The 25,906-nt window shown below is 46.1% G+C and overlaps 2 protein-coding genes across 4 annotated transcripts; both read right to left on the bottom strand.

The window, feature by feature from the left end:
• Nucleotides 1-4,442: 4,442 nt before the first annotated feature.
• On the bottom strand, nucleotides 4,443-11,964 carry MIIP (migration and invasion inhibitory protein). Of its 2 annotated transcripts, none has more exons than XM_063417396.1 (11): nucleotides 11,618-11,964; nucleotides 10,498-10,648; nucleotides 10,205-10,376; nucleotides 9,248-9,694; nucleotides 8,530-8,629; nucleotides 7,590-7,701; nucleotides 7,317-7,381; nucleotides 6,763-6,892; nucleotides 6,288-6,384; nucleotides 5,388-5,495; nucleotides 4,443-5,111 (listed from the first exon to the last, which is right to left on the bottom strand). In XM_063417396.1, the coding sequence occupies exons 3-10, from the start codon at nucleotides 10,373-10,375 to the stop codon at nucleotides 5,397-5,399; spliced, it is 1,221 nt and encodes a 406-aa protein (XP_063273466.1). In that variant the 5' UTR covers nucleotide 10,376; nucleotides 10,498-10,648; nucleotides 11,618-11,964; the 3' UTR covers nucleotides 4,443-5,111; nucleotides 5,388-5,396. The 2 variants fall into 2 exon arrangements, with proteins under 2 accessions (XP_063273466.1, XP_063273465.1); XM_063417395.1 differs by having other exon boundaries at nucleotides 8,530-8,632; nucleotides 11,618-11,961.
• A 1,782-nt stretch (nucleotides 11,965-13,746) lies between these two features.
• MFN2 (mitofusin 2) lies at nucleotides 13,747-25,785 on the bottom strand. 2 transcript variants are annotated; one of them, XM_063417338.1, is made up of 19 exons: nucleotides 25,687-25,785; nucleotides 25,018-25,156; nucleotides 24,320-24,498; nucleotides 23,505-23,640; nucleotides 23,007-23,169; nucleotides 22,377-22,501; nucleotides 21,962-22,070; nucleotides 21,762-21,869; nucleotides 21,218-21,371; nucleotides 20,915-20,982; nucleotides 20,655-20,776; nucleotides 20,214-20,340; nucleotides 19,947-20,051; nucleotides 19,444-19,546; nucleotides 18,572-18,792; nucleotides 18,284-18,433; nucleotides 17,880-18,076; nucleotides 17,371-17,505; nucleotides 13,747-16,743 (listed from the first exon to the last, which is right to left on the bottom strand). In XM_063417338.1, exons 3-19 carry the CDS (start codon nucleotides 24,492-24,494, stop codon nucleotides 16,674-16,676), a joined length of 2,268 nt encoding a protein of 755 aa, XP_063273408.1. In that variant the 5' UTR covers nucleotides 24,495-24,498; nucleotides 25,018-25,156; nucleotides 25,687-25,785; the 3' UTR covers nucleotides 13,747-16,673. The 2 variants fall into 2 exon arrangements, with proteins under 2 accessions (XP_063273408.1, XP_063273409.1); XM_063417339.1 differs by lacking the exon at nucleotides 25,687-25,785 and adding an exon at nucleotides 25,550-25,677.
• Between the last annotated feature and the right edge of the window lie 121 nt (nucleotides 25,786-25,906).

The raw sequence follows: 25,906 nt of genomic DNA, 5'->3' as shown, positions 1-25,906 counted from the left end.
ATATTCTTTACACAAATAGTTGTAGCTCTGTAGCCTATTATTGTATTCATAGCTAGCATTTTACCCACTATTAGACAGAAAGACAAAATAAATTCCCTAGTGGCTCCAAGGTTAGGCTCTCTGGGAGCCAAAGTTGAAACCAGCTGAGAAATATTTTCATAAACACAATTTAGTTCCTATCTAAAAGGGTGGAGGGTTTCAGAAAAGGGAGGAGTTACTTCATCACCTATGCCTCTAACTGGAGATCCTTGTCAATTATACTAATTTGTTAAACACATATGAGAGAGTAATAAATAAAAATTGTATCTGCTTTGTTCTATGTGCATCTTTGGCACTTTCCATCAAGCATTTTGTGTGTGATAAGGATCCTTATAAAGACAACCCCATCATCACCCAACTGTGTCTGGCCCGTGCTTTTAGGACCAGCGAAACAGCCTCAAGAGCATTTTGTCAGCAATATGCTGACAAAAAAATCACCAAATTCTTGCTCATTAGCCAGATGAAACAATGGCAGAGCTTGAAACTTCACGAGGAGCCTCAGGAGTACGGAAGGCAGGGCTGGTTGAGACACATGCTGCACACCTTGGGGGGACAAATTTAAAAAGAGAAGAGAAATTAAGGCATTTCCTGCAATGAAAAGTGCAGAGAATCTCATGTTTAAATGAAGGAAAGCAAGAAATGAAGAGAGGGAGAAAGCCAGTAATTACTTTCTTGCTGCTTTTCTTGATCTGTTCGGGCATTTCAGCCATCAGAGAGTTCTGTCCCTGGTATCCTGGACAGTGACACTGTGGTAACAACACAGGATCCCCATGATTTCAGGCACTGGCAGAAAAGCCAACTCACTGAACTCATTAAACCTTTGAGAGGACAGACAGGAGGGAGAGCAATGCTGAGCAATGGGATCTCTCTGACATAAATCACAGCCACTCACCAGGGCTTGAACTGGCTCCAGCTGACAGAGCACTGGAAATGGCACAGGGAAGAAGAAATAAAACCTCATTTATGCCACAGACTGGCAAAATTCTGTCCCTCTATGCCTCTCTGGTACTGATATTTATTTGCTGGCACATACACTTCTCATTCTTAGTATTAAATATTTGTCAATCCATTTAGTTATGTCACTTTAATGGATTAAATACACTGCAGGTGCTCTTGAGAACATGAACTGAGAGCTTGACTCAGCAATTTACCTTGGTGTATTTGTCCATTGTGATCAACAATAAAGGTGGTTTAAAGCTCTTGTTGCACACTTGTTAAAATGTAGCAATGGCTTAAAATGGGCTACCATCAGGAAAAAAATGATTACCATGTTAAAAATAAAGATAATGTCTTAATTTCCACTTCTTTACGTGTCATTTAGATAGAGGTTATGTGGATAAAAAAATCTTACACCTTTGTTTTCATTATCTCAACTAATACTACTGCCTTACATAAAGGGCTAAAATAACTAATGTAACAAAAAAAATCTGTATAAAATGTCTTTTAGTGCCCCATAGTAACTTCAGAACTAAAGTACATTTTGAGTCAGACTGAAAAATGAGAAGAGCTGACAGAGAACTCAGTTCTCTCAAGAAAGCCATGGGTTCCAAGAAAGAAACCAAAACTGTATCACAGAATTACTGTGCCCACAGGCCGGGAGAGACAGAGGGAGAGAGAAATGACCTTAGGTGAGAGCTCACACCATGTCTGTACTTTCAGTAATTCTGACCACCGCTTCTGAAGGGTGGTACAGTCACACATGGTCATTCTCCATAGAAAAAGCTCTTGGTACAGCAGTTTGGAAATTGAGCTCCAATTCTAGACATGTTAATCCCAAATAGAAAATAAAAAAGTTTGGGGAAGATTGGCCAGATAGTTAAAACACAGAAGGGGGATTCACTAGTTCCCCACAGTGTCCCAGACCTTTTGGATGGCTCATATCCTTTCTTGATACTCTGGTTCTCCTCATCTAAAAGCTGAGTTTTAAAGCTTAACAACAGAAGCCAGATGAACTTTCCCTTGCAGACATGAACAGAAGAAACTTGGGAAATATTAAATAATTTTTGTGAAAGAATCAAATGGGAAGATTTTCAGGATGTAGTTTTTCCAGAGACTGTAAAACTTCTTCTCTTTAAATCATTGAGCACCTCAGCCCGAAAAATTTATGGTGTTGTTTTCCTCTTCCTGGCAGTTTTGCTCTGCAGAAATCAATGGAAGGGAGAAACCCAAGCCCTTAGTTTTGGTCACCATTATCCAGGGAGCTGGTGAAAATGAGGGTTTGACTCCAAAGAGAAGGGGCAGAACTTCTCTTGTGTTTCCAAATTTGAGACACTCTGAAAACAAATTCTTACGGGCTTTGAAAACATGAGTTCCAAAAAGATGAAAGTCCCCAAAATCAAAGTTTGCAAATGATTCAAAAAGCAAGTTCAAGCCACATGCAGCTGTTTCACCTGCGAGTTCTGGGGAGAGTCACTGCTATGCTGCTAACACAACAGAATGCAGAAATCAGCACTACACTCATTCAAAACTCTTGATATTAATTCTTACAATGCACTGACAGCAAGAAACACCTGATCCTGAGACACCACAATAATTATCTTAATAGAAGGCAAGAAACACTAAAGGCCATCTAACACTGGTGGTGAGAAGCAGGTGGGAGCTGAGTTTTAACAGCTGAACTACATTGCTCTGTTCAAACCAATCACAAACATGTCATTTACTGCATCTAATTTGTGTAATTAAGGAAAGCTGGATTTCCTATCTCATGAATCAGTGTTACATACATGCAATACAGTCAGAAAAGGGAACTAAACCACCACCTTTACTACCAGAACACCAGGCAGAAGAGAACTGACCCAAATGAGCACACACAGAGCCAGCCATTAACAGGATACAGAGCTGCCCTGACTAAACCAGCACGTTCCCAAGTGCTAGAAATGGGGAAAAATAAAAATCCAGGTCAAGCCCACCTCCAGAACAGCAGAAAAGCTATCCCACAGCTCTGTGCCTACACAATCCAGTCCAATGTTTGTGTTATTTTGAGCCTTCGGAAACCCTTGGCCTCAAAACATTTCAGTGTTCCTAACCCACAGCCCCAACAACCCCCACACACCACCCTGACCCTCTGTTCTCCCTGGAAATGCAGAACCCAGCCCTGGCTCCAGCACAGGGCACTGCCCAGTGGCAGCAGGTGCTTTAACACTGGCTGGAATCCAAGTTTTCATGCAGTAAAGCAGGCGTGTTCCTTTACAATTTCCCCCCAGGTGAATCTCAGGCCCCTCTCAGGGAAGGCTGCGTTATCCAGGGCTGTAACCTGCTGCAGGACACAGGCACCGTGCAAACCTCATTGTTACAGGAGAGAACATCCCTGTGCCCACACTCAAACTGCTCCTCCATAAAATGCAATTCCACACCTCACAGCACATGCCTGTGAGGTGTGGAATTGGAATTTACACCACTCCAGATGCCAGGCAGGGGAGAGGGGAGGAGACGTGAATTTAAAGGAGAGGCTCCACAAACAGGATCATTTTCAGGCTGTTTGAGCTGAAACACAACACAGAGACAAACCTGAGTGAGCAGGGCAGCATCACCAACCTCTTCCACCTGTTTCTAATGGAGAGCCATAATCACCCCTCCAGTACCTTCACAAGTGTGAAAGACTGAATGAATTCCTATTTATCAAGAGATATTTTGAATTCAATGTTGTTTCCAACCTGCATCCAACAGAGAGATCTAACACAGGTTACTGAATCTACAGCGTCACCTTTTCTCTGTTTATGTGTGGAACAGGCTGTAATTTATTTCACGATAAATTAAGGAAAGGTTTATGATGTCTTATGTTTTGAGTTTGAAGGCAAGTAGTAAAAATGTTAAATCTGCCCTATTTGGTATAAAATTCGGCACTTAGTGTTCTATGGTCACTGGATTAACTTATTTTAAAATTAGTATTTTCAATAATGGAAATTACGTGACCAATTCCATTCACTTTACCCTACATATACATAACCCAAAGCTAAAGTTATGCTTTTCCTTTTTCATTCCAAGTCTTACATTAAGATTTCACAAACTTCCAATATTCCTCTCCTTGTTTAAAAAAGTCTATTCATGCATTTCATTTAATAAGTGATGTATTTGATATAAAAGTAAGTGAATGCCAAGAAGCTGCACAAACCAAATTCATTCTATCAAGTCAGCTGCCTGAAATATGTTTGAGGCAGGAATTTCTGTTTCAGAAAGTTCAAAGCAAAATAAAACATCAGTTTTATTGTTTTCAGACAAGGAAAGTAAGATTGGTCTATAAAGTTCAAACAAATCACACTATGTGAAGTAGTTTGGTTTGGTACAATTTAAAAATTCTAAAATGCTTTTTTGGTTTATCTCCAGAAAACTTGGAAAAGTAAAGGCAAGCAAAATTTGCAAACATTTTAAGGCATTATCCAGCTCATTGATGAATAAAATCTCACTTTACCATGTTCCTTCACTTTCAAAGTTACTCTGATGTAATAAACTCTGTAGCTACACACATTGCACTGAGAACAAAATGGATTTTTACATTTTTCCCAAATTACTGAGGAACTCAAGTTTAAGGCACCAGAAAATTGTGTGTCATGTTTCAAATATTTAGAAATAAATATATTTGTGTCACTCCACAAGCCAGGCCCTTCCCAGGCTGATTTCTCACCCAGCATTCAGAGCTAATGCTGCACTGCTGCTTACTCAGCTGGGGTGGCAGATGCACTGCTGATCCTGGACACAACTTTATCAGCCCTAGCTGGGACAGCTCATGCAGCTGCTCAGAAGTAGCTGAAAAAAGGCAAAAAATGCAAAGTGAACACACAAAATGGACTGTACAAACTCAGATCTGTATATTGGTTGCTCACCTACACACATGACTATTGAAAACTGGGGAAAATCTGTCCAAAGATTTATTTTTATCCAAATTGCTTTGTTTCTGAGTGTTCCCACGTGCTGTGCCCATCCCTTCCCCAAGGCAATCCAGCCAAAGGTCCAGAGTGTTGAGGGAATGGGCTCTGGACTGAGAGCTGCTCTCTGGTGTCCCTGTTTGCTCTGCAGACCTCAGGTGAGCTGAGTGAGGCAGTTCTGGCTTCTCCTGACACTCTGGACACCAACTCCTGTAACCCAAACAAAGAGGGCATTAACCAAAGAATGCCAAAGTGACTTTTCCCATTTTGAGGAAGGCTGGTGAGCTGCACAGGCTTTTGCCTTTTTTGTCTCTGCACACACGAGTCAGCAGAAGGAAAACCTTTCCCAGTAGTGTAAAGGAGAAGCTCTTCCAGGCATTTTCCTTTGCTCAGCCCTCAATACCCATCACACCCTGTAGAGATGGGACCACAACTCCCATCTGTGCAATTCCCAGTATCTCCTGGGGCTCTGGAGGCTGTGCTTACCAGGACAGGTTAGGGAGAAGATTTCTTTTCCAGTGAGGCTCGCAGGTCCAAACTGCTGAGCAGGGGGTTGCTGGAAGGGACCAAGCTTTCCCAGCCAGCCAGGCAGTGCTGTGAAAAAAGATGGGAATGCTTTACCCTTTTTATCTATTGTGGCCTGTTATTATTTAGAACTAACTTCTGCACAGGGAGGTTTAAGTGAGTAATTTATTATTTTTTGAGGAGTTTAATATGACTAACAGGAAATAAATGGAATCTCAAATAAAGAAGAACTACACAGTTGGCCCTTCTTCCACCTTTCTAAACTGATCTCCTCCTTTGTGAACTCAAGCACCTGCCCTCTCTGAACCTGTCTCAGCTGACTCATCCAGTTCCCTAAACCTCAAAACTCAGCTTCCTCCCACCTCTTCCCTGGAAATCTCTAGGCCCGGGCTAGGTTAGATTAGCAATACTGCCTGCAGCATTGACTGCTGGCTGGAATACAGGACCAGCAGTACAACAGCAGCTTTAAATCCACCCTGGATTTGATTTTGTGAATACTGCACAGACACTTGCCTTTCAGACTCTCTAACATCTGTGGAAACAAACACAGGCACTCTTAGCTATTGTGTTGAGAGGCCAATGCATGAAATAAGTCATCTCTACCCCAAAAGGATCAGCTCCACATGGCATTTTCTTTTGTGCAGTGTAAAGCACTGGAAGTTTGTCACACACTTTATGTCACTCCCACAAAGGCAAGAACTCAGAACACACCAAAGGATGTTCTGGGCATCTCACTGACACATATCAAAAATTCTAGTGGAAACTCTGCCAAGGGAATGAGTCCCAGATTCTCTTTCCTTCTTGTTTATACAAAGCAGGGCCTGGCTGGGGCTGTGCCACCAGCAGGAAGACAAAACTCACCGAATGCAGGGCCAGATCGTCCGTGGGCTCAAAGCTCCTCCTGCGGTGGGCTCTGCACTTGTAGGAGGGCAAAAGGGCAGAGCTGGGCACGCCGACCCTGGAAGCACACAGGGGAGGGAACTGCCTGCACCTCTGCCCAGGCACAGGGAACCTGCACACCCTTCCCTCCCAGAACCCACGGGTCTGACCCCAAAGTGGACAAGTGAACCATTCTGGATTGGGGCAACAGACACTTTGCATGTACATTCAGATTCTGGACCGAATTCAGACAAAACATGCATTCCTCACTGATTTCAAGACTGTTTGTGCTTATAGAAAAGATGAGTAAGGAGTTTTGAAGCAAGAGATCTCTGCCTTGAAAACAGCAACTTCTACAGAACCGTTGTGCCGCTCTTTCCTCCTTCACCTGATCAGCTTTTTGTTCCCTATTGATCCCTTGAGTTGTGCATATCACAAAGCAGCAATTCTTATTTACCTGACATAGGCTGGCTCTTCCAGTGTCCCTGGGGGCTGGTGGCTGCGGGGGATCTTGCACACAGGGCAGGCAGACTGTGAATGCACAGGGATGGTGAAGAGGCGCCGGTTCAGTCGGTAACAGTAAACACCTGCACAGAGCAACAAACCCTCAGCATAGCTCTTGTTTTGTCACCAGGTCCCTGAACCCAGCCAAAAAAGCTGTGTTCTACCACAGTGCCACACCTGCAGTCTATAAAAAGAGCTGCTTTTCCTGAAATATCTTACACATTTCCTGTCCCCAAGTTAAGTTCCTAAAAAGCAAAACCAAAACTTCAACCTCTTCAATTTAGAAACAGAACATTAGTGAATGACAAATTAAAATGACACTGAGAGAGGATCTCTAGAAGACTCAAGTATCTTCAGAGTAGGAAGTTGAATCTGTTTGAAGAGCTGCAGCTGAAAATAACACAATCCTGCTGGCCGTGCACAATGTGGTGCTCTCTCAGGATGACATGTAAAGACTGCTCAGTTGTTTATTCACAGAAATTGCATTAGGAAGAAATGTGATCTTACACTTATGAGAACGAGTTATCAAATCCAGTTCTTGTTCAGGACCTGTGCAATCCAGAGGCTCGGGCCTAAAGAAACAGACAAAACCAGTTAGTGACAAAGGGCTGGCCCTGTGAACAGCACTGCCTTTTCAAAGCACACATGACTGGAGGTAAATAAAGACCCTCAAAGCCACGCTTGCAATGTCCTGCTCCAATCACACTACAGTTCTCATTACTACAGGGATTACTAAGGGATTGAACATTGCTGCTTCAGCCCTTCTTCAGTCCCACTCACTCCAAGTGCTGCTGATGAATGCAGGTTTCTCTGTTGGACTCTCGGAACTCCTGAAGCTCAGCAAAGTATTGCTCAGATTTTTCTGTTACTGGAGACTTTGTATCAAGGAGCCCTGAGAATACCAAGGAAAAAGGAGAGTTCAGTGATTTACAAAATTTGGGAAAGTACCAAAGCAAGCCTCACAAGATACAGTCAAAACAAAATAATGATAATGAGAAAGGCAGAATGTGGGGAGACAGACAGTGCTAAAGGCAATCCTGCCTCTGGTATACTGCAGCTGTATTTTTTACTCAAGAGTGGAACAGCCCTGCCCTCACAGGGTGTGATAAATGAGTTTTAGCTGGTTGGAGTCTGCTGGCTGTTCTGTGAGGAGGAAGGGACAGGAGTTGTGTGAGGGACAGAGAGGGTAAGATGTCATACAGGGAACAGGCAGGGTTAGGTGGCTGTGCTAGGGACAGGAGGGAGCCAGCTGGAACTGCAGAAGGAAGAGAGAAGGAAAGAGCCAGAGCTGTGGAGCTGCCCATGGGAGGCTACCTAGAAAAGATATAAAAGACTTTTAGATAACAAGGAGCTGATGCTTGAAGCCTTCTGAAATGTTACCAAAACACTCTGAGTGTTGTGGCTGTCTCTACAACCACAGCAGAACCTCATGTCAAGCCAGGGATTTGCTGTGTGGTTTGGGTCCCTTACTCGTGCACTCATCCATTCCAGGTACTTGGTGTCCCTTCTGACCCCCCTGGGCTTTGCCATTTGCTGCCTGGATTCCCTCACCACTGTCACTTCACCCTCAGGTCACCTCTGGTCTGGAGCTGCAGCCCCTTTGTGGGCCCTGCTCCCTTGGCCCCAGGACAGCAGTTCCAGCACACCTCAGAGGGGTCATAAACTGTGTTTTAATGTCACCACATCCCACTGAGAGCTTTGCTTCAGAGTTAGAACTCACCTGCAATCCAGTCATAGCCCAGGAAAGGACGGGCAGACCAGCTGCTGACAGGTATGGCATCTTCCTCAGGGTCAGGCTGAAAAGCCACATGACAAGCTTTCTTCTGAAAGAAAACAATTCATAAAGAGTTCCTAATCATCTGACAGGACGTTCAAAGGTACAGCTGAGGAAACAACTGGCAGCTGTTCAGATGGGACAGCTGTGCCTTAGTTTGAGACTGGATTCTATCTATGCCTCTACCAGTAATTTGCTACCAGCCCTTTGTCTTGTCAATAAATAAAACAGAAAGAGGAGGCAGGGACTTGCCCAAGTAAGGCAGGGTTTTTCAGAGCCTGAAACAAAATGATGAACTGCATCACACATCCACAGAGATCAGGCAACCTGTGCTGCCTTAGAGGATGATCACAGCCAGGGCCTGCCCTTCATGCCTAAAGACTAAAACTGTGGAACAGCTGCAGTGCCTGCCTGTTCTCCCTCAGCATGGGGATGACACATGCAAAAGAAGGGAACTTCACAGTGAAGTGTTCTGGATTTGTGGTCTTTCAGTTCACTGGCTAAGGAAAGCAGGGCCTGAGCAGACTGCCAAGAGCCCCTGGCTGGGAACAGCTCTGACTCCAACTTACACAGTGGGAACAGGGCAGGTAACGCCCTCCTTGCCCTTCCTCCCCATCATTCTGTTGACTTAGGAAAAGAAGAAAAGCATTGATTTAACATTTACCTTCAACCCTTTGGAACAGGATGTCAGCAAGACTGATTTAGGGGTATGGGGCTCTCTGATGACCACATGCTGCTCACTGCTCTCTTTATTTTGCACTCTGCTCAGTGATGGCCCCAGGTCACTTTTCTCATGGAAACCCTGCAGCACAGCAGGCTTCCTGTCCTCTCCATGACTCAGGAAGGATTCTTTCTCTGGACTTCCTTGAGCATGGCCATCCCCATCCTCTCTGCCACACGTAAGGATTGCAGATGCTGGTGTAACATTCTCCTCTTTCCCAGGAAAGCTGGAATCAGGACCTGCTCCCTCCTGTGTCTTTGCCTGTTGTTGCTGTACCCCTCTGTCATTGATGCAGTGTTCAAGAGATGAACTGAGGCCAGCTCTGGGTTCCACAAACACCATTCTCCCACGGTCAGCTGTAGACTTTGCTGCATCGACCTGATTTTCCTTCTGTAAGGACAGATAGCATCAGTCAGACTACAAATACCTTTCATAAGAACATTTCACTCACTAAATCAACCTCTCACTCTAGTCCGTTCACTCCTTTAAATTCCTGTGGGGGAAAAAGAAAAATCCTTATGCTCTGGAGGGTGTAAGAAAGAGATCCACTTCCAGCTAAATGCAGCTTTTCCCAGGAAAACCATTGAACTTTCAGCCCTTGTGCTTAGAAGAAACAAACGGATTTTGTTCCACAATGTTAATTCCTATCTTGGAAGAAACTTGCCTTTCTTAGGCAGGAATTGATCTCCAAACCCTTTGCCAGGAGAACAGATGGAGACAACAGAATAAACAACCAAAGGGCAGCTCCTTTTCTAACAGACTCCAAATTCCACACACCCCTTTCTAAGAGCCCTCTCATGTCCATGTGTCTCCTTGACCACACCACACCACAGGCAGAGCTGTTCTCCTCACAGAGGCCTATTTGCCTCCCTGAATTCCTGGCACAGACACCTCACATACCGCTCTGCTGGGCGAGGGGACACATCTGTCAGCAGCTGCACTGCTGTGAAGAGAGGCTGACAAGACCTGCTTGCAGGGAAATCCTTTTCTGATCTCCTCCTGCTTCGTTCTCAGCCTTTGTAGAAGCTCCTGGTTGGCCTGGCGCAGCCTCGTCAGGAGCTCCAAGTCCATCCTACAAAAACATTTTAATATAAAGCCAGAGGAGGAGTGAACTGCATAAATCCACTACATTAATGAAGAAGCAGACACAAGTGAAACCACTTTGAAGGGACTTTTCCTAAAAAAATACTTACAGCCGTTGAAATGTTGGTTCTTGCTCCTGAGAAATCAGCCAGTCTCAGAACTTCTTATGCTCAGCACCACGAGATGCTTCTCTCCCCTTGGATATACTGTCAGATATTCTGTGCTCAGAAACTGGGAGCTGACTAACAGAGACAAGAAACTCTGACAGAGGAAACAGTAAACATGAAAAATTCCCATCAAAAAGCTAAATAAGAGACTTTTGGTTTAGAGGCTGTTATTTAGGACATACTTATGTAATTCTGCTGTAATGTTCTTTTGAAGCATTGAAATTTATACTGTGGTAACACTAGGATGCTTGTAAGTTCAAAATATAACTAATTAATATGAATATATCTGCTACATTCAAAAGAAATACAGAGTCAAAGCTGTCTTCCATGTTCCCCAGGCAGGAAGGATTCAAAAGGCTCAACTAAGATTCAGGACTACAGTTTAGGCAACTCCAATCCCATAAATTAATTAAATTAAATCCCACAAAGGGATGCCCTTTTATTAGAAGAGAGAGGTGAAAAGGAGTTAATAAACAGATAAATAAATAAAGCCTAGTGTGACTGAAAAGCTGTCACACTGTTCAACATCACAAGCTCCTCTAAATTTGCAAAAAGAGGATTTTTTAAAATAAAACAGCTGCAAACTTTAATAAATCACAAACCCTAAACCCAGACTGCCACATTGCTTTTGACTAGACTGATAAATTATGTTCTCAAGAAAACTATGTGTATCTCTGGGACTTTTGTTCTAAAGAAACCCTAAAACTTTCTGCAAAGCTCATCGGATTTGTTTTTGTGTCTGCTACCTTGGCAACTGGACACGAGGAATCAAATGCACATGTGGTACAACAGCAGTGGGAGGAATCAAGAGCAGTGCTAACAATCAACAAACTACAACATCTCTTTGTTACAAAAAAATAGGGGAGAGGTGCACTACAGAACATAAAACAGAAATATCAATGTTGAGGCACTAAATTTGAGACAACTTGAAAAAACCAGCAGTTCTCACAGCCTTCACAGAACAAAACTAATAGCTTTGATGAGCATCCTCTCATCATTGCTCATCACAAAACAAATACTCTAAAAATAACATCGGTCAAGGGACTTTTTAGAAGGGTTTTACCAGATGAGGTCCAGTCTTGGCACAATCTACAAGTCCTTCATGCCCAACCCCGGGGGCTCAGGTTTGTGAAACTGCTCTAATTCGAAACCTCGGTGAAAAGCAGCTTCGCCTCCCGCGGTTAGAAATCAACAGCGGCAGTCTCGGGAGCTGGGGACTCCTCCCTGCGAGGAAGTCGTTCAACACGAAGCACCAACGCGCCAGCTCGGCCCTCCCACGGCCGGGAGGAAGGGGAGGGAGCCCGGGCACTGTGCCTTGCCCTTTCCTCTGCAGGAGGCGGCGGAGAACGGGGAGCCCTCTCCTTCCCTTCCCGCCCTCCCTGGCAGTGCGGGGAGCCTGCGGCGCTCCAGGCCCCGCGATCCCGACCCACCTGCACGGCCCCGCCGCTCCGGGAGCCGCTGGGCCCGCCCCGGCCGTTCGAGCGGGCGGTGCCGCCCGCAGCTCCCGGCATGCGCGGGGCCGGCCCGAGGCCCTGCGGGGACCCTGCCCCCGCGGGATCCTGCCCCTGCGGGCACCCTGCCCCTGCCGGGACCCTGCCCCTGCCGGGATCCTGCCCCTGCGGGATCCTGCTCCTGCCACGACCCTGCCCCTGCCGGGATCCTGCCCCTGCGGGATCCTGCTCCTGCGGAACCCTGCCCCTGCCGGGACCCTGCCCCTGCCGGGACCCTGCCCCCGCCGGGACCCTGCCCCCGCGAGGACACTGCCCCTGCCGGGACCCTGCCCCTGCGGGATCCTGCCCCTGCGGGGACCCTGCCCCTGCCGGGATCCTGCCCCTGCGGGGACCCTGCCCCTGCCGGGACCCTGCCCCTGCGGGCACCCTGCCCCTGCCGGGACCCTGCCCCTGCGAGGACACTGCCCCTGCCGGGACCCTGCCCCTGCGGGATCCTGCCCCTACCGGGATCCTGCCCCTGCGGGGACCCTGCCCCTGCCGGGACCCTGCCCCTGCGGGCACCCTGCCCCTGCCGGGACCCTGCCCCTGCGAGGACCCTGCCCCTGCCGGGACCCTGCCCCTGCGGGGACCCTGCCCCTGCCGGGACCCTGCCCCTGCGGGGACCCTGCCCCTGCCACCACCCTGCCCCTGCGGGGACCCTGCCCCTGCCGGGACCCTGCCCCTGCGGGGACCCTGCCCCTGCGAGGACACTGCCCCTGCGGGGACCCTGCCCCTGCCGGGACCCTGCCCCTGCGGGGACCCTGCCCCTGCCGGGATCCTGCCCCTAAGAGCACCCTGCCCCTGCCGGGACCCTGCCCCGCCGGGACCCTGCCCCTGCGGGCACCCTGCCCCTGCGGGATCCTGCCCCTGCGAGGAGCCTGCTCCTACCGGCACCCTGCCCCTGTGGGCACTCTGCCCCTGCCGGGACCCTGCCCCTGCCGGGACCCTGCCCCTGCGGGCACTCTGCCCCTGCGGGGACCCTGCCCCTGCGGGGACCCTGCCCCCGCCGGGACCCTGCCCCTGCGGGCACCCTGCCCCTGCGGGGACCCTGCCCCCGCCGGGACCCTGCCCCTGCGGGCACCCTGCCCCTGCCACGACCCTGCCCCTGCCGGGACCCTGCCCCTGCCGGGACTCTGCCCCTGCCGGGATCCTGCCCCTGCCGGGACCCTGCCCCTGCCGGGACCCTGCCCCTGCCACCACCCTGCCCCCACCGGGACCCTGCCCCTGCCGGGACCCTGCCCCTGCCACCACCCTGCCCCTGCCGGGACCCTGCCCCTGCGGGCACCCTGCCCCTGCCGGGACCCTGCCCCTGCGGGCACCCTGCCCCTGCGCCTCGTGTCGGAAGGGACGCGCACCCCCAGCGCCCAAAGCGAGTGGTTCTGAAAGCTTCACACGGGAAACCTGCCCGTTCCCCGTACCCATCCACCACAGTCTCAGGCCACCAACGCGGTAGTCACTCACTGTTTCTTCCTACAATATACTCAAGAAACCATTGATTCAATGCTGACAATTTTAGTGCAACCTTCTGTCAGACAATTCAGTATCATTGGTCTCTTGTTAATTTTCAAAGTAAGAACACAGAAAAAGGTCACCAGTGTCAAACGTGCAATTCAGTGCCACAAAGCAGCAAAGCCACACATCCTGATGTAAGCTGATAAACTTACACTGGAAGATTGCATCACAACATGCAGGACACATCAGATGTTTTCCCAATTCATTTTTATTTTGGTTTCCATTGTTTACAGCACTGTTACAGGACTAACTCATGCAAATTTATCACCTTAAATACAGCAGAGAGAAAACTCACTGGTAAGAGTATTTCAAAGAGTTCCATCAGCCTAATAAATAGCAAAAGTAGCAGCAATAAGATGAAAGTGCATTTAGCTGACCTTCTTTAATGGGAGTTTGGGGAAGACTGTTTTTGGAATTACCTGTTTTAAGGAATAGTTTAGCATTCTTTGTGAGAATCAGAAGAGAACAAACTCCTCGTGATAGTGTTCATTCCTCCACCACTCTCAATTAAAGAAGTACAGCTGTAATTTGTTTCAGAGGAATCCAGCTTATAGGCCAGTCTGTTAAAAGTTTGATTCTTGATCACTTGGGCTTCCAGGACAGGGGTCACACCCACACGTGTTTGCAGCTCTGCTTCTGCAAAAGCTGAAGTGGTTCTTTCCCCGTGGGGCAGGTCAGGCTGCAGCTCTGCCGTGAGAGTGCTGACAGCACCCGGGCCTGAGCACAGCACACACACAGCACGACACCAGGTTCTGAGAACCCACCAATCTCTCTTCCCTTCACAGATAAGACACTGGCTTGAAGATCAGCTCATTTATCAGATTTCCCCTAAAGGCCCCCTGAAGAGATGCTAACGCTACCTCCTCAAAAGCAAGATCAGCATTTCAAGCAGTCAGGAGCTGCTGAGCATCATCCTCTGCCTTGACCTGGAACTGACAATATCCTTGTGGACTAGGGATGTGCTTAATATTTTAACTCAGTAGAACAGAACTTATTGTAACTGTGAATGTGACAGCTTGAGAGACTAAAGATTCAAATTTATTCAACCAAGACCTGCAGCAGAGTAAGACTAGATGATTCCACTTACTCCAATATACTTCACCACAAGCTCAGAGTACACACTTCCAGAAGCAAGGACTCAAATTTCTTTCTTGCTCATTCGCAGATAAGATCAAATCTATATTCCTATCCTAGTGGATGCCTGAGGAACCCAGTCAAGGTCAAAAAAACCTTTCTGATAGAAACAGCTTTTCAGTTTGAGCCAGAGTCAAAGCTTTCTAATGGAAGGGAAAGGTTTGTTTCCTTTCTGCATTCTAGGGATGTAAGAGTCTCACTGCCAGCTCCTACCCAACCAAGATACTTCCAGTCTTTCTGCAAATCTCAGAACAGCCTCACCTAAGAAATACTTACTGACATTTCACTATTTTTACTCCCTCAAGTATCAGGCTGCTTCTTTCTGGAACTTCCATGATACGAAAAACATGGGACTTATCACAGGCACATATATTCACACCTGAGCATGAGTGAGAAATCCTAAAGCCATTTTCAAGGGAAAAGTCCCTTTGTCAATAAGAAAAACACCCCACTGCTCAGCAATTCTGAATTCAGCTGGTACTTGCTCCAAAGACAACCCATACTCTGTGTGTGTGGTGCTGAAGAGATTTAGGCTGTCGCTGCCCTCAGAACTACAGATCTGATTCTGGATTCCTCAGACATTTTGTAGGCAACAGAAGTGTTATAACCAACACATGGCAAAATGCTGACCCACAAAGAGGAAAAGAAGCTTGAAACAGAGGAACTTAATCCTACTCAGGCTCCTAAAATCATCAAGAATTTCTTCTCTATCAAATCCAACATGAAGAGACTTAAGTCCAAACAACTCCCAAATATTATATTCCAAATACAACAGGGCAAAACTCAACAATTAATTTAATGTATTTACAAATGAAGAATGTATTGAAAAAAAACTAAGTTGCTTGAAGCCATTCTAGCCCTGGCATGAACTACAAGAGCCACAACTCCCCCCACCCAGAGGAGCTGCACTTGCCAGGATGTTCTGATACTTTTAACTTTTAACAGAAAAGAAACATAACAAATCCTATTGCTGCTGTAATACCCTGTGGGAACTCTACATGAAGCAACATCTCTTACAGTGTGTAATCCACATGCTGTTCTTGTGGCCAAATAGTGGTAATGGAATTCCACAGGCATGCTTCCAGAAACACAGCTGTGCTTTTCCAAAGAAAACCCACATTCATCAACTGACCTCATAATGCAGTGCTTTACTTTGTGTCAACTGGCTTCTCTTTCCCAGTTCTCTTCCTCAACAAGCTGCCAAATTATCAGCACTACCTCCTTCACAGGAACTAGTTCTGTCTTTGCAAACTATTTGTCCATGACAGGAAACAGGCCAGACTGTGTTAATAAAGAGCTCTTAAGAGAAAGAAACTATCTCCAAATACATTAAGCTTACCAGACCAAAATCTTAGTCCCTCTTGCTCCAAAAGAGAACGGAGTTTTGTTCACAGGTTTAAGCATCCTGAGAGCAATAAACCTTTCTATGAAGGGACATTGTGGTTTTCTGTTATGTTCTAGAATAACTGAATATTAACCTCAGAGACAAGCCTGTGTGGGCCATAAATGCTTTGTGAAACCACCATCACGTCTGTGTGCGTGGGATCTGTGTTTAGTCAAAGAGCTGCTTGTCACACATACATCAACCTGGGGCTTGGGAGCCAAAAGCTCTGTCTTTATGAAGTAAAACAAATTACTCCATAAAGATGTGTCGGAATAACTTTTAACCTTTGGTAAACATTTGCTTGATTGCTTTAAATTTGCTTAAAGCAAAATGAAGTACAGTAAAAGCCCCCTGTAAATGTATAAAGCACACACTCCTCCTGAAATAGCCTGGTCTCACAAGGAAAAAGAAGAGTTATTAACAGCTAGTGTTTAGAGGTGGGACACAGAACAGGGAGGCAGGATCCTACTGTTCACACAGCAACTGGAAACACAGCAAATGCTCTTGCTCATTCCCTTTAGGGATTCCATCACCCACCACGTTCTCTGCAGTAATTAAGAGAGCACTGAAGGGAAACTTGTTTTTCTCTTCTTCTCACACTATCTGCTTTGCTGCAGGTACTGATGTGTGAACATGTTGAGCTCGCTGTCAAGCCAACCTGCTTTGTTCCTGCAGGGACAGAAAGTTTTGTTAGATAATGAAACAGCTTTTCTCAAGCCAGTCAGAAAGAAGTGCAACAAAAACGAGTACACGGCAAGGCATGGAGTGCCAGAGGCTCATTCCAAAACTGCCATTCCTTGCAGGTCAAGAATGTTTGCCTGCTGTCAGTGCCTGAGCTGTGAGGTTCAAATAGAGATCTTGGACACAACTTCACACTGGTCTTACTGTGTAGGTAAGAAACGTTTGAAAAAGTTTCCCAACAGCCTCTGCAGGGTAATGAAAGCAGGAGACAACGGGGTACAAAGGTGAAGGCAAGACTTTTTGCATCATTTTATAAGGGCCTGAAGGAGTTTGTAGGAGTGGAAGACAATGTTTCCATAAATGGGAAGGAACTGTAATCCCAACCAAATAAAAAACAGGAAGAAAAAGGTGCTTTGTGCAACAGAAGCTTTAAATGACTGCAAACAACCCACAGGAAAGCACCTAGTGAAAGGGAACGTGACTTGACAGGGGAAAGTGCTGACACCTGCACATCAAGTGCTATGAGGAAGACAGAATGAACTCTAAGCTACAGCTCATATGAACACCTTGGTGCAATCACATAAAAAACAATTGTATGGAATATTCAAATCTCACCTGAGCAGTTTTGCTTTGCTCTGCAGGGAATCCAAAACCTCAATTTTCTTATTCATGGCAGAAATTTCTTGCTCAAGATTTTCCCGTGTGACATCCACTTGCTGACACAAATGAGCAAACGTTCCAGCAAGTTCTCTGTGAAACAAGAAAAGTTGAATATGATGGAAAGTAAGATCAAGCACCACATTCAAGGAATAAATCCCTTTGATGTGTAGGGATAATGGTATCGTGACTCAGAAGCTCAAGAATGAAGAATCTCATTCTGCACAAGAATATGTCAGAGCATTTTGATTTGAGACATGGAAGTACATTAAGTCTAATGCCCAGCAACACCCAAACACTACATATTCAAAATAAAAGTAGTATTATTTTGAAATATGTGTCATTAAATTTTTTAAAATCTGGAATTCAGCATGAAGTTATCTTTTTTTTTTACCAAGAAATAGCATTAAAAAAAACCCCAAACAACAGAATTTCCATGAGGTGTTGGCTGAACACAGGGAACTCACTGCTGGACTTGGTGGCTGCAGTTGGAGCCCGTGTAGCTGACGATGAGCTGCAGTTTCTCCCCAGCATACTCCACAAACTGCCTCTTGAAGGCTCTCTCCTTTGCTTTGGTGGTCCAGGTGAGGCGCTCGTACACATAGAGCAGCCCATAGAGGCCAAAGGAGAGGGCAATCAGTCTCCAGCCCACAGCCTTCCACACCTACAGAGGCACAAGGAAACACAAATCACACAGAATGATGCTCGCTCCCAATGCACAGAGCACTGCAAAATCAGCTCACTACACTCAAATGAAGATCAAAGGAGAAAATAGGTCACTGTCTGTGGATAGCAAATATCCACAGGATTTGGCAGTGCAAGTGTTTTTTACAGCAGTGCTCCAACCTAAGTTATAAAAATGCCCACATACCACACCACCAACCACGATGATCCCCATGGAAGTCCGGGAGGTTAAAGAGGCCAGTCCAGTCACCATGGACACCATGAGCTCTTCCTGGGTCATAGAGCCCTGAGGCAAAGGAGGCAGACTGGGATTTGCTGGTGTCAAAGGGCGCTGAACCTAATCAGAAAAGCAGGGACAAAATAAAATCAAAGGAGAGAATAAAAGGAGGCAAATCACTGCTCTTCCCACCAAAGGAACTTCAGCAGCCGTTGAAATAATGAATATCTACCCCAACCACTCAGTGAGGTATTCTACCTGGTCATTATAGCCCATCAAGGCCCGACGACCGTTCTTTGGTCCCAAAAATCTGTTCACCAGCATTGTCCATCCAAGAGAGAAATGGAATTCTATGTCCTCCTGGAAGTCAGCACAGAGCTTGTCACAGTTCAGATCGTAGCTGAGCATGAAGCACTGCCGAGGAATTAACATGTCCATCTGGCCCCGCACAGAGACTGGGAGGAGGGGTTTTAAACCATCTACACAGAAGACAAAAACAGGCAAAAAAAGGCTGTTGAGTTCACAAGAATTTACTGGTCTAGTATTTCATAATCAGGGTGCTTATGGCTTGTTTCATTCTCCACAGTTAGTTTCCTTAGTATGTTAAATTTCCTAAGCCAAGCATGTTGCAAAATAAGAGATATGTCATCAATTATTACTAAATTTTTGGTTCTACAGACCAACCCAGAAGGAAATCTTTCCACAGACCCTCCAAAATCCTTATAGGTAGCTGGTTAAGTTTACAGATTAGCAAACCCTTGGAAAACAAAATCTGAAACCCAGTTCTGCAAGTATTTAGGCACTATAGTCCCATATTCAGATAGGCACCTAGTTACAGGTCATTTGTATTTTATTAGGATTTGGTGTGAGAATCTCCAAAATTTCCAAAGCCACAGTTCTTCTGTCATGAGGATTATGCTGTGACTGTACATATTCATTAGAAAATCACTGCACAAGTTCAGACACAGAACTGGTCCTCTGCATAAAAACATTACTCATCAAGAAGGAAACGAAGATGGTGCCAGCTGCACACCAGCCATTGAATTAATGAGAAACCCAGAACATTTACCTAGTTATTTTGCATTGCAATTCAAGGGAAGAGAAAAGGCAATACTGCCAGTGGAACTGACCTATCATTTCTTGCTGCATTGTCTGCAGGGAAGTTGTGATAGCACTGGAGCAACGATCTGACATGTTACGGCCCAGGCCTTCCTCAATGTGTTTATGCAGCTCCTGATAAACAAAGGAGAGTTATAAAAATTAGAATAAACATGGCTAAGATGCAGGCTGAAGGTGCTAGAGCTTGCTAGTTAAAAAGAGCCTCCCAGAACAGGGGCACACAATCTGTCTGCCCAGTGTTCTAACAATAATTTGATACTTCCCCCCATTTTTCAGTGAAAGGGATGAAAAGGTAAATCAAAAAAATCTCACATGGACTCTTTAGTTCAGGAAAAGCTCTGTTCAATCTATATAATGTGATATATAATGTGTATCAATTTATTACTGAGATTATTAGAAAATTAAAGCTTAAGCTCATATCCTAGTTGGAAAATTGTTAAACATCTCAATGAACTGGCATAATTACTCAGAATTAAAAAAGGTCTCTTAAATTGCTTAAGCAAACATCACTTACACTCTTGTACACTTTAAGAACTACTTGGGATGGATGGAAGTCTGCTTGGTATTCATCTACCAACACTGAGAGCCGTCTGATTTCTTCTGCCATTGCATTTGACACCTAGAGAAACAGCACAGGAGAGAAAATGGAGCTTCTGAAAGCTTTTCTCCTCTTCCCATCTGTAACTGCCACATCTCTAGTACTTCAAAGCTTTGTGCATTTTCCACACCATGCTGGTAACTATTTCAGACAATCCAGTTTTCTGCAGAAACTCCTCCTTACCTGCCTCTCCACCTCTTCAGTGATTTGTTTGATTTTCCGCTTGTAGTCTTGGGTAAGGAGCTCCAGCTGTTTGTCAATAAAACCCAAACGATCCTGACGTTCCTCTCGCATTTCCAGACAGTAAACTCTGGTGAAAAAAAACCCCTGTCCATCAAAATGCCAGATAAATGCTATTTTTATTTATAAATATATTTGAATTCCAGAAATAAGACAGATTTTCCTGCCCAGTAACAAAACATGTCAATATCTGCAACAAATTACACAGTCATAGCACAGGGCAAAAATAAGGTCCTTTTCCCAATACTTTTGTAATTCACCACCAGCACATGTCTTTCCTGCTCTCAAACACATTGTACTCTGCTTTGCATTTCAAATGCTCACGTTCTTACATCTCCCCCAGAATCCAAATTTCAGTTACACAAGCAAAGCATCAGCTCTCACCGCTGTTCCTGGGCAGCAACGTGCACAGAGTCCATGATGAGACGCACGTCCTCCGCGATCTGCTTCGCTCTCACCGTGTGCTGCTCAAACTTTGTTTTTACTGCTGACTGTGAGATACATTCCTGTAGACAAAAGGCAGCCCAAGATTAGCAGCAGGCAGGACTAACACAGCTTCTCCTTCCTTAAGATCTATTTCCAAAACAAGTGCCAGTCCTTCAGGGGTAAAATCTAACCAGAAGGTCAGCACACATAATGCTCACCTCAAACCTTCTCTCGAAGCTTTGAAATTCAAGCATTCTGACTTGAAATCCATCTGCCAATGCTCCACCTGAGAGAAGGAACACACGAAACAACCAATAAATTTTGAGAAAGCAATCAGATGTTGGACATCAGGCAATGCCCTTGCTTTACACTGATGCCAATGAAGAAGTGCTACTAAGTCACCCCTTCCATTGTGATTGCCTTATTAATAATTTGGCCTACCTAATTTTATACATTTTTTTGAAACAAGATACTCTCTATTCTCTTCTCTGTAATAGTAAGTTTCTGCTAGCTTTCCTCACCTCCTTCTGGCATCCCTTGAGCCTTCTGAATCCTGGCATTCAGCACTTCTTTGGCAGACACAAAGAAAATTCGATCTCCTGCCTGGGCTCGATCCACCACACCCAGCTCATCCACCAGGAAGCTGCTGCAGCGCTCCATGTGCTGCCGGCGCACCTGAGGGGCAGCCACGACAAACCACACGTGCAGTTAAATCCACATTATCCATCTCTTAAAGGTCAGACCAGGCACTCAAATGTGCTCTACTGGTCTAAGATATCAAAACAGCATGAAAAAAATTTTTGCTATTTTATGGATTTTTCCAGAGGTTATTTAAAGTGATCAAACTTCAAAGAGCCCCTGTGAGACTCTTGATTTCCAGCTCAGAAATTTCAAGAGTCATCTCCTGATCACTAGTCTATGTTCCCTCTAGTCTCCACACTAAGGTGATGAGAATCTAACCTGTAAAATAACCACACAGAGCACTGACTGTACCCCCAAGGATCAGAGTCAAAACACACTCCATAATATCCATGCAAAGAGAAGTGTTTTAAACACATCACAAACCTCTTCCATGTACTCTGGTTCAGAGGCAGATGCATCCCAGCGGTTATTTAAAATAAATATATTGGGTCGAGACAGACGTTCATTCACCTTGTGAAAGAACTGCTTCTCCTAAGGAAAAGCAAACAAAACCTCTTTAGATTAATGTATCAAATATTTTTAACCTTTAGCTGAATTCATTGAACAAGTGGACTGGCACATACAGTTTGCATCAGTGTTGATTCGGAATTTGCCACCAGGACAAACACATCAGCATCGAGACAGAATTTGTCAATCCAGCTGTCCAGCTCTGTGGTTACATCAATGCCAGGGCTAGCAATAAAGAGAAATGAGATATTACTGTGCTGTGAATACAGCAAAAATAGAATTTAAAAAGTTACTAAGAGCTTTTCAGAGCATTAATTTCCCATGTCTAAGCTACACTGCCCTGATGTGACAGAGAACAGGCTAAAAGGAAGTAATGACCAAGAAAATCACAGTTAATTACAGCAAGGGACTTTGGTCACTGTCTTAGATTAGACCAGGGTCAATTCCCTTGAGGTTTGTTAAATATATATTTAAAAACACTCCCCTAATTAGTCTGTGATAAGCATGAAAGGAAAGACAGCTATTTCTCACCTGTCCATCAGCACCAGGTCGTCCTTTAAGAGAGAACATTTGGAATTGGGCCACATTACACTGACTAGGCTGCCAGCATTCAGATGTTCATCCTGATGAAGGGCATGAGCCAGCTGGTTTACTGTCTGTGAAAAGATGGAAATAACATTTCCTGTATGCCAAGACCCACTAACACAATTATACTCCCTTCAGGGCTATTCACAGCCAATTTGAGATAAAGCCAAGGTTCGAATTATTTTCTCTCTGGAAGGTGTTCCACATAAAATCTTCTTGAGTGTCCTAGCAAAAAGGCATCTGCTAGTGAGTTTATGAGAGATTTTTCCTGTCAGGAAAGGCTACTGAGGAATTATCAGAAAGTCTGTGATTCTGTCAGTTATACAAAGCTCAGAACTTCCTGAGTCACTGTTCCCTGATATCACTAACAAATACAACATATCATCTCTTTCATGAAATGAACAAATCCCCATCCTGCAGCTTGCTTCATTCATTACCTCCTACATCTAAAAAACCTCATTCTTCATCTCCATTCCTTTAATGATTAAAATCCTTAACTGTGAAATTTAATTTTTTTCTCTTCCCTTTTCTGACACTACTGAAGAGCTCTTTTCCTTAACCTTAAGGAAATTGTACCTTTACACTCTTCTTCTCCTCCGAGCCTTCGGTCAGCAGGAAAGCCTCATGTCCATCTGTCCCTTCCACGCGCAAGAAGCAATTAGTGGTGTGTCCAATTCCTGAGGGAAGGACTTTGTCCCACAGCATGGCATTTATCACCGTGCTCTTCCCATTGCTTGTCCTGCAGGCAGGTCAAGGACAGTTTCAGGCTTCAAAGAGCCAGGTGTGCTCATTTCAGTATTACAAAGGCAAGTTCTCTAAAGCCAGGCTGTATCAGAGCCATTAACAATTTGGGTGCCAGAGGTAATCTGCAAAAAGACTTTTCTATTTCCCTATTTTAAGAATTCTTCAAACTGAGGAATTACATGATACAGTATTTGCTTCCAGTTTACAGGGACATGGACATTACAAATAAAAAAGCTAAAGCACTAGTGTTTATATCAATATTTTTACCCATTACAATACCCAAATGCTTTACTGAATGGGGAGCACAGGCAACACAAGCATGTGACTCACCTCCCAAAAAAAGCAACTTTCATATGCCGTCTTGCCAACACTTCACTAATACCACTGACTTTTGACAGGTAGCCTTTGACTTCCACCACCTGCTCTTCTGTGGTGACAGGATCAAGTTCTGCATTCTTGTGTGTTTCTAAAATCAAAACAGATCAAGTCTCTGAATGCCAGAAGCCACCTGGGTCAGTCCTGGGTGAAACCCCTCTCTGTGGTGGTAACACTGAACATTTATCTGTGTCCCACAGCTTGGTGAGTGATCTTGACACAGGCAATGGTGCCCTGAGCCAATTCTACACAGCATTTATCAGCTGGGCACTTTTGTATATCTCATAACCGTTCCCATTCTTGGGACTGCCTTGAACAGAACACCCAACACTGCAAACAGTGAAGCACCCTTAGAGATAAAATCTGCCTGTGCCTTAAGCTGTTAAAGCCAATTACTGGTGTACGTTACATGTCAGTAGCAATGATGTGTTCAGGCAAGAATATTGAAAGGATTATAGGCAAAAAAACCCTATTGGGTTTGTGTAATTGATTATAAAACTCCCAAATATAAAACCAAGCATAGCTTCCTAACTAGCGCCATTTCTTAACATGCATGACCTTATCTTCAAAATACGAACCTGAACTCCACCCAAATTCAACAAAATAATTTTCAGTTATTCTTATAAACATGAATGCATACACAAGCATGTATAAATAAACACAGATTTAGCAGTGCTGTTTAGCTGCTTGAGGGGGTTTGGTGCATGTTTTGGGGGAAATCACACGTGGGCAGAGCACTGTTACACACTCAGTTCAAGAACTCAGCTCACCTTCCAAGAACAAGGAGCTCTCATTGATGTATGCAGCCAACTGTTCAAAAATACCATTGATTTTCTTCTTTGCAGTGACAAAATGTTTAAGTGGAGAAGCATTTACGTCAGCCATGTGTCTTTTATCCTTCTTCACTGCAACTATTGAGTTGGAACGAGTAAACAACAGGGACATTGCGCTACAGGGAAAAAACCAGTAAAGACCAGTGTCACCAAGTGTCAACAGCTACCCAAGGGCATACAGAGACAGGACAAGGGGGAAAGGCTTTCCACTCTCAGAGGGCAGGGTTAGATGGGATATTGGGAAGAAATTCTTCCCTGTGAGGGTTGGGAGGCCCTGGCACAGGTTTTGCACAGAAGCTGTGGCCACCCCATCCCTGGAAGTGCTCAAGGCCAGGCTGGACAGGGCTTGATCCACCCGGTCTGGCAGAACACGCCCCTGCCCATGGCAGGGGGTGGAACTGGATAATCTTTAAGGTCCCTTCTAAACCAAACCATTCCGTGATTCTGTGATCCAACCAAACATCTTTACAAGAACTAGATAAATATGCATTTCAACAACTATCTTCTTTCTTTCACAAAGAAACTGTTCCACTTTATACAACTCATATATCAGGAAAAAAAACCCAAAAACTCTTTTCTTTCTGTCTTCCAATAGATAGGCTCCCGGTGATCACTCCTCCCCATCCTCCGCTTACTTTCAGGATGAGTTACGTTTTCACAAGTCAGGCATGGCCAGCTTGAGGCCCTCTCGAAGACAAACGGCAGCAGTTTACCCTGCCTTCTCCCTCGCCCCGCAGCTTCTTCAGCGACGCCGAGTCCAGCCAGTCTCCACCCCTGTGGCAGAGTGACAGCGGATGAGGGACACGGGCTACTGAGCTCCGTCACGGGCTCCGCTCCCCCGCCATCCCGGTGTGCCCGGGAATGCCCCCGGCTCTGCTCCCCCGCCATCCCGGTGTGCCCGGGAATGCCCCCGGCTCTGCTCCCCCGCCATCCCGGTGTGCCCGGGAATGCCCCCGGCTCTGCTCCCCCGCCATCCCGGTGTGCCGGGGAATGCCCCCGGCTCTGCTCCCCCGCCATCCCGGTGCCCGGAGAATGCGTTGGGTTGACACCCGGACAGACGCCGCCTTCCCCTCAGCGCTCAGGGGCGGGAGAAAAGGGCGGGAAACGCCCTCCTCATGCCCGCCTCGCGCCCCCTCAGGACCCTGCCCCACAGGGTCTGACACTCACTCGTCCCTGCCCTTGTCCCTGTCCCTATCCGTGCTTCTCCGGAGGCGATCCTCAGAGAGACTAGCCCGGCCTGGAGCAGCTGCCAGGTCCCCTCGGCCCGGCCCGGCCCGGCCCAGCCCAGCCCCACCCGGGCTCACCTTCACCGCCGCTCCCGCACTGCCGCCATGTCAGCCCGCGGCGCCGTCGCCCAGCGGTGCGGCGGGGTGCGTCATGGCGGCGCGCCGCGCGCGGGGCACGCTGGGAGCTGTAGTTCTGGGGGCCGCATGGCGGGCGGCGCGCCGCGCGCGGGGCACGCTGGGAGCTGTAGTTCTGGGGCCGCATGGCGGGCGGCGGCCCGGGCCCGCCTCACGAACAGAA

This window comes from Prinia subflava, chromosome 21, assembly GCF_021018805.1.
Source record: "Prinia subflava isolate CZ2003 ecotype Zambia chromosome 21, Cam_Psub_1.2, whole genome shotgun sequence".
Lineage (NCBI taxonomy): Eukaryota > Metazoa > Chordata > Aves > Passeriformes > Cisticolidae > Prinia > Prinia subflava.
Note: the sequence above shows the minus strand (reverse complement) of the source record. Positions and strands in the feature narration are given on the sequence as shown.

What these genes read in the sequence shown, in the direction of transcription:
- MIIP (XM_063417395.1), bottom strand. Translation starts at nt 10,375, where the DNA reads ATGGACTTGGAGCTCCTGACGAGGCTGCGCCAGGCCAACCAGGAGCTT. An exon ending in CCTGTTCCAAAGGGTTGAAG is followed by an intron (nt 8,633 to 9,247) that starts GTAAATGTTAAA and finishes GTTTTCTTTCAG; the next exon opens with AAGAAAGCTTGTCATGTGGC. An exon ending in ACGATCTGGCCCTGCATTCG is followed by an intron (nt 5,496 to 6,287) that starts GTGAGTTTTGTC and finishes CTTTTTTCACAG; the next exon opens with CACTGCCTGGCTGGCTGGGA.
- MFN2 (XM_063417338.1), bottom strand. Translation starts at nt 24,494, where the DNA reads ATGTCCCTGTTGTTTACTCGTTCCAACTCAATAGTTGCAGTGAAGAAG. An exon ending in TCATCGTGGTTGGTGGTGTG is followed by an intron (nt 18,077 to 18,283) that starts GTATGTGGGCAT and finishes GTGCCTCTGTAG; the next exon opens with GTGTGGAAGGCTGTGGGCTG. An exon ending in AGCAAAGCAAAACTGCTCAG is followed by an intron (nt 16,744 to 17,370) that starts GTGAGATTTGAA and finishes CTGTCCCTGCAG; the next exon opens with GAACAAAGCAGGTTGGCTTG.